The sequence below is a fragment of the Solanum tuberosum genome, unplaced genomic scaffold (genome assembly GCF_000226075.1).
Source record: "Solanum tuberosum cultivar DM 1-3 516 R44 unplaced genomic scaffold, SolTub_3.0 scf00154, whole genome shotgun sequence".
Classification (NCBI taxonomy): Eukaryota; Viridiplantae; Streptophyta; class Magnoliopsida; order Solanales; family Solanaceae; genus Solanum; species Solanum tuberosum.
In genome coordinates this window covers 767,665-780,499 of record NW_006239079.1, presented here as the reverse complement: position 1 = coordinate 780,499, position 12,835 = coordinate 767,665, and the positions used below count along the sequence as shown (strand labels likewise).

At 33.6% G+C, this 12,835-nt stretch overlaps 1 protein-coding gene across 1 annotated transcript; it reads right to left on the bottom strand.

Moving 5' to 3' along the window:
• Positions 1-819: 819 nt before the first annotated feature.
• On the bottom strand, positions 820-1,945 carry LOC102579229 (CEN-like protein 1). The gene is made up of 4 exons (XM_006353278.2): positions 1,656-1,945; positions 1,440-1,501; positions 1,289-1,329; positions 820-1,202 (listed from the first exon to the last, which is right to left on the bottom strand). Exons 1-4 carry the CDS (start codon positions 1,860-1,862, stop codon positions 985-987), a joined length of 528 nt encoding a protein of 175 aa, XP_006353340.1. The 5' UTR covers positions 1,863-1,945; the 3' UTR covers positions 820-984.
• Between the last annotated feature and the right edge of the window lie 10,890 nt (positions 1,946-12,835).

Genomic DNA, 12,835 nt, shown 5'->3' with positions numbered 1-12,835 from the left:
TCATTTTTTGTAAAATAATTTTAAAAATAATTATTTTTATTAAAAAGCGACGAACAGTGTGGCAAATGGAAAAAGCGACGCAGTCCGTCGCTCTTTTGTTCGTTATTTTTTGGCAATTTTTTAATAGTGAGACCTCTGATTAAAGATTAAACAGTCTAACCACTGCACCATGGTACAGTCTTAGTAGTCTCATTTTGTCCTTTAGTGCAAATAGACGGTAAAAATGCTAAAGTTCCACTAATAAAATTGGACTCAAAATTCTTTGAATAGATTTTGAAGTTTGAACTGATAAAAGTTGAAATCTCAGAAATTTTTCCTAGAGTTCGAAACGTTTTCAGCAATTTTTTAATTTCAATTTTTTAAGCAGCTTCATATTACCAAGGACATGAGTACTCTAAATAGGAAAGAGTGAAAGTTGCATATTAGGATAGAAGGTTAGTAGTGCCTAGTGGTGAAGTGTTGTCTTGCCGTGCGTAGATTTAGGCTTGTTAGTGTCCGTCGTAGTACTAGTTGTATCCCTGTTGTTCTTGCCTTAACACTATTTTGATGTTGTTATTACTTCTTTCTTTCTTGTATATTTTACATTACTTTTCATATCAACAGTTATGCTTCCTCCATTGTTTCCTTCTGAATCTTTACTTGAATTTGATGCACCTGAGCCGAAGGTCTTTTAGAAACAATCTCTCTACCTCCTCAAGGTAATAGTAAAGTCCATTTACACTCAACCCTCTCCATACTCCACGTAACATGTTTCATATGTTATTTATTTATGAAAATAAGCAAATGAGTACGACAAACACCATACATATAATATAATACTATTGAATATGAGCTTATATAATATGCTTGACAATGACACTTGAATCTCTTAAATCAATCAGTGAGGCCCTGGGGGACGTTGTACTAATAGTAATACTTTTGTCTGTACTGTGGTTTCACTATGCAAAGTGCATTTAGCTTATTTTGTGTGTGTGTGTGTCAAATTCATCTTCTTCTAGCTGCAGTTTCTCTCTGGGCATTGAAATAAACAGCAGCAACAGGGGATCCCAATCCATTTTCCGCCGAAAAACTCCTTGTGTTGAATTGATCCCTTGTTGATGGTGCTTTCACTGTTTGCCTTCCTCTTTGTTTATACAACAAAAATACATAACGATGTATCCCAATTACCGGCTTTGGTGTCTCGTAGCACACTATCTCCCTTCCTGTAAATCACAAATTTAAAATTAAATTATACACGATTCACCAGTTGCGTGACCATCTGAAAAGTCAACTCGAGAATCAAACTTACCAAAAGAAATGTCAGTTGTACCGGGAATGTCTGTCACAATCCTGATATTATAAGCCCATAACTTAGTCAACATAATAAACACTTGTACTAATATTGTATATTACATCAATTAATTTGAATTATCATCAGATTTTAGAATAAGAAATATTACCAATGGAGATGTTCCCTCAAGTATGGATCACTAGGACTTGGAGCATCAGGGTCCGTCATGATCTTCCCAAAGAAAAAAAGACAACAATCAGAAACGGAATACAAAACAACAAATACAATGTACAAACATAACATAACCTCTGTTTCATTTTATATAAACACAAACTTCGTGGTCAGTCAAACACACACGTATGTATGTATGTATGAGACGACTTACGAGTGTATAAGCAGATCTCATGTCTTCACCACCAATTTCGACACGAGGTTGAGTTGCAACAACAGCAGGCATGATCTCATGGCCATTAGAAACTTGTTTGCTCCCATTGTATATAACTTTCATTTTCACACTTGGACTAAAACTGTCTACTACTTCACCTATTACTCTCCCTACTGCAAGTGGTTCACAAGTACCTCTAGAAGACATTTTTCTGTTTTCTTTTTTTGAAAATGTTGTATGTTGAGTGATGAAGAAATTAAATATAAGTGGTGAATGATTTGGTAATGTTGCAAACGAGGAGGCTTTATATATAGGTCTTTTTTTTTTTTTTTTTTTTGAGATATTAGTGAAATAAAAAGGAAGGTGCTTGATTTATAAGTTTAAAAGATTCGAAAACCAATCAACGACGTGCCAGATAAAAAGATGTCTACATACAGATATTAAAAGTTAAACATGTTTGCTTAATTGTTTGAACAACTTTTTCAATAACAACAACATGTCTCTTGGCAATAAATAAACAGAAGATTGAGACAATAGAGAGAGAGAGCTGTGATTGTTATAGTTTCCATTGTTCTCGTAATACATAAATGTGTCATTTAACTTGGTTTCAGCTGATATTTATGTTCTCTAACTTTGAGTGTATACAAGTAATCACTTAAACTATCATAAAACTGAATAAATAGGCACATGCATTCTACATGACAAATCGCGTGCGTCTATTCAACTTTATGCATGATAGTTTAAACTTCAAATGACTATTTGTGCAAATCAAAGTTGGAGGTGATAGATATCGAATGAGATCAAGTTAAATGACACATTCATTTATTATGCCTTAAGCTTTCAAAAAGTAATTTAACTCATCTTCTAGTGTCAATCTTTAATGGGATAATTACCTAATCATGCAAATTTATACACTATATTTATCAAATATAGCGAGAGTTTAAAAAATTTATCAAACATAGTGAGAGTTTCTGAATTTTTCATGTATTAGTGATATATTAGTTTTTGATATTCACTCTCTGTCAGTGATACAATAATTCACTCTGTATCTAGGATACAACAATTTATTTTGTATTTATTGTTGTATAGATACAAAGCAAATTATTGTATCAGCGATGCAGAGCGAATTTCACAAACTATTTCTACGTTTGATAATTTTCCGAACTCTCAAGATGTTTGATAATTAAGCCTCAAATTATTGCTATTTTTGAAAAAAAAAATCATATCTGATTTACTCAATTTAAACACAATTAGTTAATTAGGCCTATCTTAGTAGTGCATTTGGCAATATATTGCATTTAGAAGCAAATTCTGAATTTGAATTTAACAGATTCAATATTTAGGTTTTTACTATCGAATTCATTACACTTTTGAAATTATAGTTTTAACCTTTAATATATTCTGAAACTGTAGTTATTTTTCACATATATGGACAGGAAAACAGGGGAGAGACAAGGTAATTTCACAAATGTACACATGGCCAAATATAGTTTTGGATTCCCTTGCTACGCTGGAAGCTTTACGTATGTTAATGAGACTCAACAATCACTACATTCACTATGAATAAATAATAACAACGATAACATACTCAGTGTATAAGTAAGATTTAGAAAAACTACGATATATGTAAGCTTACCTTCGGTTCAAATTAAGTTTTCAAAAATAAGTTAGACAAATACAAAAGTAAAAATTACGATGAGAACACTTCGAAAAGAAATGACAATTAAATAGTAAAGACAATCTAAGAAAAAACAACTACAATGCAAGTTGAAGAGTACAATAGTTAATAATAGAATAATAATACTGATACCGATCATAAGTAGAAGAGGAAAGTAGACAAGGTTCTTTAATAGGAAAAAAAATCTGAAATATATTCGAACTTTGGACGAAATTGTTGTTACGATATCGAACTTTGGAAAGAACCTTTTACCCTCGCACTATTTAATAGTATATTTTAAAGGTACATATGTGCACACGTGGACATCATAAATATTGCATAATTATAAATAGCCACATGGGCACATATATACCTTTAAAATAAACTATTAAATAGTGCGAGGGGTAAAGGTCATTTCCAAAGTTTGGTATCGTAACAACAATTTCGGTCAAAGTTGGAGTATTTTTCAGACCCTTTTCCCTTCTTTAATTAAGCTAGAACCATGCTCTTAATTCCACAAAAATATAAAAATTGATCGACTATTTACTAACCTTCTATTATTATAACAAAAACAACCTTTAGCGACAATAAATAGACACATTAATAAAGAGTGTTAAAGTCTTTACCGGCATTAGTTAAGTGCTATTAGATCCAGTGTCGCTAAAGGCTTTAGAGACATATACAAAGAGTGCTAATTGTCACTAAAAATACATATTTAGCGACAATTGAACTATTGCCGTTAATTAATTATCGCTAAAAATTATTTTTGATGTAGTGTATATATTCTTATTTTTTATTTTTATATTTTTCTATCAAGAATCATTCGATGAGTTAAAAATGTTCATGTCACGTATCAATGCACTAGTATTTTGTATGTATTATTAATAAGGTGCGGACATAAACTACAAGTGGATTTTTTTTATTGGCTTGAGAAGAATGAGGAATAATAGTATGTTGATAATAATATCCTGGACAAATGGGAAAACAACTTTTGAGATGCTTCTGTCGAATAAAAAAATACACTCGAAAAATTTATACAAAAAAAAATATCTTATCAAAGGTAAACAAAAGTAGTACTTTGTCTTACCTTACTAAAGGATTCTTTGCTAAAAATAGTAGTGACAAGGCATCTTCTACATATTCTTTTTTACTACAATTGCTATTATTAGAGAAGTATAAAAAAAACAAAAAATTAGCGATTGGAAAAATTTCATAGCTAAACCGCAGCAAAAAATTGATGCTAATTTCATTTAGTAATAAATTAGTGATGAATTATTAGAAAGTCTAATTAGCTAGAAGCAATTCAGCTGAGGACTATCGATAAATTTCATAGCTAATTTTATTATTATTTTTTGTAGTGTTCCTTATACTTTGCTAACACTAATGGAACATGAGATAAAGTATTTTAGTATCAAAAAAGATACTGCTACTTTGTATGCTTGAATTGAAATCATTTTCTGTTCCTTTAATATCTTGGATGTATATAAACTTTGCCAGAATTGTCTATTAATTAAAATATCATATACAGATTTAGAAAATATAAAACTGCTTTATACTATATTTTCCCCTCTTAGTCCATGTACCAATCGACTACACAGACAGAGAATATAATGTCTCCTAATTTCTAACTTTGAACATATTATAGTAAACATGAATTTAAATTTTTTACTGATTATAATTCTCAAATAACGGTATCTAAATATATTTTGGTAAACTCATATATATTCTACAGAGCAATTCATCTCTTTTGTATTCTAGTCCATTTATCATATACACGAGTCGATTATTTTTATGTGATCTTTTACAAAGCTCACTAAAGGACGATTTCATATGAAATAAAATTAGAAAAAAACTCTTTTATATTACTTTTGAAAATATCCTTTTGTTTTTTCTAACATTATACCTTTTGCCACATTTCACTCAAGAAAAAACAAACATGCACTCTATTTAGCAGAACCTTTTTTTCTTTTTTGAAGTTAACAGAAGAGAATAAGAGAAAAGGAGAATCAACGGTAGCCAACAGTAATAAAACATTTTGATGCCTTATTTGAATGACACGTAGCTAACTTAGTTTTATGTAGAATTCTCCACATCCCACTTGATATACTATTTATCATTTGAAAACCTCTTAACTTTATATTATATTCTGATTCCTCAATTATCTACTTTGTTTTAATTCTACAATTGACATGTTGCGTTACTTTAATAATATTTCCTGTCAATTGGGACTGCACCAATTGATGTGCTGGCATATTTTTTTAATTCTTTCTGTCTGTTTTATTTTACTTGATATTATTAATAATTATATAAGGTAGTAACCGAATTTAAAATTTTAAAATATTATTAGTAAGTTAATATAATATACTATTAATTTTTATTTTTTTAAAAAAGTACTAAATCAGATTAATACGGGTCAAGCAATATAAGATAGAAATTAGAAAGAAAGTGAGTATAATATTGGAATCTTTTTCCCCTTATGATTAGTTAATCAATGCAAATGGTTGTCTTAAAAATACTCTGATTCCACTCATCATAAGTGGTCAAAAAAGGATTCTTTCATACTACAATTGGAAAAAGAGTACAAGAACATATGCAATAAACAATCTAATGAATCGTTAGGGTGTGTTTGGTGTGGGGAAAAATATTTTCATGACAAATATTATTCATAATGTGTTTATATATAATTTAGTAAAATATTATGAAATAAAATAGAGAAAAGTGTCAAAAACACACTTAAACTATCCATTTTTTTTAGTTTCATACCTAAACTATTGAGAGTGTGAGTTTCATACTTAAACTATCACTTTTTAGTTTGAGAAACACACCTCAATGGCGAGTGTAATGCACTCTCTCTTTTATTTGAAAAAACCTTGACACATGACATTCCACATGGATAAAATATTTCACTTTGACAAAAATTAAATAATAAACTATTAATATTAATTAAAAATTAAAGTATTACTATCCATTAAAAAAATTAAAATAAAATAAAAAGTATTTTTTTTACCCCACTCCACCACCTCCACATACGCCTCCGACCCCCGACAATCCCCCATCCTTTTTCAAAATAATTTTTTTATAAAATATTTTTAAAAAATTCATACTTCACCCTCCCCCTCCCAAAAAAAAAAAAACACTCACTCATCCCATCCCCCCTCCCCCCCTAAAAAAATTGATATTATTTTATTTTTAAAAATTCTACCGCACCCATCCTTTTTCAAAAAAATTTCTTTTATAAAATATTTTTAAAAAATTCATACTTCAGCCTCCCTCTCCCAAAAAAAAAAAAAACCCACTCATCCCCCTCCTCCCTCCCTCAAAAAAAAATTGATAATATTTTATTTTTAAAAATTAAAAATTCTACCGCATCCTATTTTACCCTCTGCTCCTAATTTATTTTTTTACATTTTTCTCATTTTGTGTTAGATATGTACGTATATATATTTTTAGAATTTCTTTTTCCACTAGTGTACGAATATAACATAAAAAAATAAAAAAATAAAAAAAAGTCTTGTGGTGGCAAGTAAAAATTATTTTCGATATGTATATATCTAACACAAAATGAGAAATTTTTTTTGGAAGCGGAGGGTTAGGTGGGGTGGGTAAAATTATTTTTTTAAGAAAATAAAATAATATCTAAATTAGTATTTGAAGGGGGGGGGGGGAGGAGTTGAAGTAAAAAAAAATTAAATACTTTTATAAAAGAAATTTAAACAAAAAAAATGGCCAGAGGTAGGGATGGACGGTGGGGGCGGTGAGAGGAAGTGATTGAGCAGGGTAAGTGTAACGACCTAATTCTGTTGTTAGGGAAAAGCCAATGAGGAAAGAATTGGGGCCAGAAAACTTTTGAGTAGTAACTTGAAATTTCCTAGCCTAGTCCAGATTTGGACGAAATTGGAGTCAGGCGAGTCTAGAGAAATCTAGTAACAATTGGGTGATCTAATTATGATTGATCACATTAGTAGATAGCTAAGACGTTAAGGAACCCGTACGACTTTACGGAATTGAATTCAGGTGAGAAGAACTCCCAAAACTAATCTTAGCGTGATCAGATATTTCTGAGTGTCATGGGATGAAGGTGTGTTGTGAAATGGGAGTTTGGAATTCTTAAATTTGCTCACTGGTTCCGTGCAAGCCGTTGGGGCAGGATTTCTGCCGCCAGGGCGGGGCCGCTGTAGCGGGGTGAGGACCGTCGTGGCGGGTCCGACGTGACTTAAGGTCATAAATAAACCCCAAAACGTCTTTATTCTGCACTTTTTGACTTTGAGAGCTAATGAACGACCCCAGATGAGTTCTTGATCATTTTTCACCATTCTTGAGGCTAAAGGTAAGGTTTAACTCCCCAAATCCATTTTTTGATCCGTAGAACGTAGTTTCTTGGGTAATTATCATTGGGGAAAGATTTTGATATGAAGTTAATGGTGGAAAAAGCCCTAATTTGGGTATTGGGATCTTAGGTTGGCCTGGGGTTAATAATGTTGATTATAATCCGGATAATTAGGCCTCATTTATTGATCCTTTCGTTAATTGTATGTTTTAGACCACGAACAAGGAGGAAGAATCCGAAAAGGGAAGATTCAAGTGCCTTAGGGGATTCAAACTTGGATTCGAGGTAGGTGATGGTTGTGATTTCATGTTGGTGTGATATATGTTTGTAATTGCTCAATATGATGTATGTATGCGAATGTTAAATTATTGATCACCTAATCGTAAATGAGGAAAATTGAATAATTGTATGTCATGAATCACCTCTTGTTGTATGATTATGAGAATATACATTGTGATTGTGATTGTGGTTTGTTAAATGGATCGGGTGTTACATTTCGACACACTAACTTGGATCGGTTGTCACGTTCCGGCATAAATATGGGATCGATTGCCACGTTCAGGCATAATTATGGAATCGGTTGCCACATTTCGGCATAAACATTGGATCGGGTACCATGAACTGGTATGCTAACTGTTTGGGTGTGGGTTCCATGAGAGGACCATTGAATTGTGTTGTTTATCTACTTGTGATGATTACGTTATGATTGATATTGGAAGACTGTATGTTGCTCTAAATTGATAACCAATGTGTGTTATTGAGAATGTGGAATACTACTTTGATCCTGAAAAGATGACTAATATTGTATATGTTCGATATATGTTTGTTTTATAATGTTGTGGTTACTTGCATGTGTTTCACTTATTGGGATAGCCATGTGATCCTACTAGTACACTGTGATTGTGTACTGATACTACACTTGCTTGTTCTTTGTTGAGTAAAGGGCATCTTCATGCGGCTATTAATAGACCTCAGCTAGGTGACTATTGAGCGTGACCGGATTCAAGGGTGAGCCAGTTCTTTCAGGCTTCCATGGATCTTTCTTGTTGAAGTCCACTCTTTTCGAACTGAGACTATCTGTTAAGGGTGTTTGTTTAGTTTCAGAGTTGTACCCTTTGTTCTTAGACTTGTCGTTAGAAGAGTTTTGGTACAATGACTTTCAGGTTCTAAGGGTTAAGACTTCCGCATTAGTTTTGGTTAAGTTATTTTTTTAAACCTTTGGAGTTTATGGGAACTCCATATTTTTATTGTCATTTAAACCTGATTCGGTATCTTTAAATGCCTTAGTTGTTAGTTAACTTGTTAGTTGAGTTGTAGTAATGGTTCTCCCACCGGAGGGTTAGTGTGGGTGCCAATCACGACGGTCTGGGTCGTGACAAAGTTGGTATCAGAACCCTAGGTTCGTTGATCTCATTGTACCAAAATGATTCTGGTAGAGTCTTGTGGAACGGTATGATAACGTCCATACTTTTCTTTGAGAGGCTATAAGACTTTAGGAAAAACTCACTTCTTTCTACTCCTTCGTGCTATGACTTGAATCCAAATTGTATCTGGGTGATAGAAATTCTTTCCTTATTTACTATATCGTCCGAACTAGAGCAACAAAAGTGGTAATACTATCACTAGCAAGAGAGGATGTGTATAGACTATCGACAATTGAATAGGGTCACCATTTAGAACAAGTATCCATTGTCTCGGATAGATGACTTTTTTGACCAATTGCAAGGTGCATCAAACTTTTTTAAGATTAAATTAAGGTCTGGTTACCATCAGTTAAGGATTGAAGCGGTTAAAATTTGAGTTCGACTAAGTTATATGATTGAAATTAGAAGTTTTGTGGGGCTCGCTTGCTACTATTGTCGCTTGTGGTATGACTTGAGTCCAATTGATATCTCCCGATTCCAATTGGTATCTCAACAAAGTAAACTAGACGTCGTAGTCCCGGTTGAAGGGACACAAGCAAGTTAATTGGAACTGAGAAGGTTCCAATTGGTATCTGGCCTTAGGGGCCGTATAAGGCATAGATTATCAGTAATGGTCGTCTATGGAACAGATTAATTAAAGATTTTGGACTTGTCTGCATGTTGTAAATGCTTGAGTGTAGTGAAACTTGTTGTGAAAAGAAAGCCATCACAAGATTAGGTGAAAGGGTTTAGATAAACTACGATGTGGTTCGTAAGCGAGAAATTTAGACATGTGTTACGACCAACTGATAACCATGTGAGAGTCTGGGTGTATCCTTGGGATGTGTGGGTTATGGTGTTGAATTAATGAGAATGAGTTCGATTGTGTATCGTTGGATTAACTCAGGGTAGATAATGATTATCCTAGTGTAGAGGATTATCATAAATTGCTCAGTAAAGCTGAAAACCGTTGGGAGATTTTGAAACTAGAAAAATCCCAGAAAATTTTATTGGCAGGGGTTCTGTTTTCGTCAGGGCCGCTGGGGCAGGATTTTCCCCGCCACGGCGAGATTGTCAGTGCGAGATTTCTCCCGCCAGAGCGGGACAGGGTAAGACATAATCTTAGCCCTGTCTCCCTTATTTTCCCCTAGTCATAATTATAGATCCCGAATCGTACCCGAACTAACCACCGCGACCTAATTCAGTGTTCAACAATCAAATATAAGTTATAAAGTGTATTAAAAAATGTGGAGAACCTGGGCATATGAGGAGGAAATCAGCGAGGCTGTGGAGCCGGGGAAAATGGTAATGCAGGTAGATGAGTAGTGCATCCAGGAAATAAGGTTGCCCGTCAAGATGACAGGGCTCAGTTTTATGTTTTTCCGGGTAAGACCAAGTTTGAGGGTGTGATGCAGTTGTCACAAGTGCTACTCTTGTCTATACCCGAATGTCTATTGTTTTGTGTGGTTTGGGTTCTACTTATTCGTACGTGTTAGTTCAATTGCCTTGGGATTTGATGTGGTTTGTGATATACTTGATTCCCCTATCTATGTTTCTACCTAAGTTGAAGACTCAGCCATAGTCACCCTTGTATATCGTGTTTGTCCTATTGTGTTTAGGGATTTTCAGACTTGGGTTGATTTGGTTATGCTGGATATGACTGACTTGATTAATCTTAGGCATGACTTGGTTGTCCCCCATGTTATATCGAGCTTAATTGTAATACTAAGTCGGTAACTCTAGAGATCCCCCGTAGGGAAAGATTAGAGTGGGAAAGGGTGTACAAGCCTAAGCTAGCTAAGGTCATATCCTCCATTCGGACTAGGAAACTGGTGGGGCAGGATTGTTTGGCGTGATTGACTCATATTAGGGATGTTGAGGTTGAATCCCCCTCTTTTGAGTCTATCTCTGTGATGTCAGAATTGAGAGAGTTTAAAACTCAAATCCAAGGGCTTTTTTATAAAGGTTTCATCTGTCCCAATGCTTCCCTGTGGGGTGTTCCTGTCTTGTTTGTTAAGAAGATAGAGGGTAGTATGAGGACTCATGATGTTATCTTAAGCCATAAAGGAGTGGATTGATACCGGAATGACAAACTTATGGATAAGAAAAGTCCCAATGAGTATACTTGGGTTAAGGAAATTGAAGTATTTTAGTAAGAAAGTGTGTATAAATTGGATTAGTCCTCTGAATTTGATGAGTATACTTAAGTTTGGGATGTCATGTTGATGAAAAGGTTGACTTCGTAGTGATAGTCAAGGATGACAGAGCGTAATGGTAATAAGAGTCGTGATGGATTGTGATGGGATGCAACTATATAATAAGATTGTTGGTCAAACGAAGTTTGTATAGTAATTACGACTTGCGAGTACCTAAGGTTGTGATTTTCTAATATTGAGTAACGTGGTTGTATGAAAAGTTATAAGAGATGGTAGGACACCACTTGAATAGAATGTTAAAGAGCAAGAGTTATAATGAAGGAAAATATAGTAGAATGTAGTACAAACTTTAGAGAGAGGCTAGAGCAAGAATATATTATTTGATTGCAAAGGCTAAAGAGGTATCTTCAGAGGTGTAGATAATTGGGTTCAGAGACGCGTGATTTCATTGTTTTGTTGTGGCTATGATAATAGTGTCATGAGTCCATCATATGAGTTAAAAACTATTGAAAAAACACTTGAGAAAGGATTGTGTAGACATTAGCTTGAGCGTGATGATAAATGCTTTGTTATTGTTTTTGAGTTTAGTAATGAGTACGATTGAATTGTTGGCGAAAAATATCGTAAGATCGATAGAGATGCGATCAATGATAAGCAGAGATCAATGATTTCATAAAAATCTCCAAGGTACAAGCTAATGTTGATAGAGAAAGGGATTGTGTTATACGATGGAAATTATAATTCAGATTTTTCTTTGTAAGTCTCCATTCGTGGTGATGTATTTTTTCAAGGTATGAATTGGCAAGGTGAGACATGATCAATTGTATCCGGTATTAAACATGTGAAAGGACTTACACCTAATTTGAGTAGTAAAGTTTATTACTTTTGATTGTTAAGGTACCTAAGAAAGGTTTTCATGTAAAAATGTTGGTTTAGAGTGAGATAAATGGTTAGAGTGTTCTTGATGGTTGTTAGTATTGAGAGTGTGGACTTCAGTGGAATGATGTGAAAAGTAGGTGGATTCAAGTGAATGAAAATGGCTGGTATCGACTCTTCAGATTAAAATCTTTAATGTTATTCGATAAATTCTCATGTGACTATCTATTTCATTTCGTACATGGTTGTGATTATGAGTCGCTAGCTATGCTCAAGTGTGTTTTTAATTTTGTGGGTGGATCCTTAGTGGTGGATCAGGGGTACCAAATCTTGCGATGTTCTCTTGGTTGAGTGGGAAGATTGGGAAGATTTGGTTATTTCGAATGACATAATTGGTGTTGTCTTGGAGTTGTTAAAGTATTTTTGTGGTTCTACATGTACCATCTTGCTTATGATAATTTATAGAAGAGTTACCATGCATATTTGTGGTGGTCCGATAATCTTAAATATTTCTCTAGTCATCGAGGTCATGTATCGATTATGTGTGGTTGAATATCGGGTCATTGAATCCAATTCTACTGTTCTTAACAGGTAATCTACAATTACTAATTATAGCATTTCGATAGTGTTGTGGGAGGGTTTGTATGCTTGGGCATATCCCTCGATGAATATTTGATGTCTAAAGATCAAAATTTTATAACTTCAACTCATGGGAAATTGGGTTGTGAGATTGAGATGTTGATAAGAACTATGATTGTTTG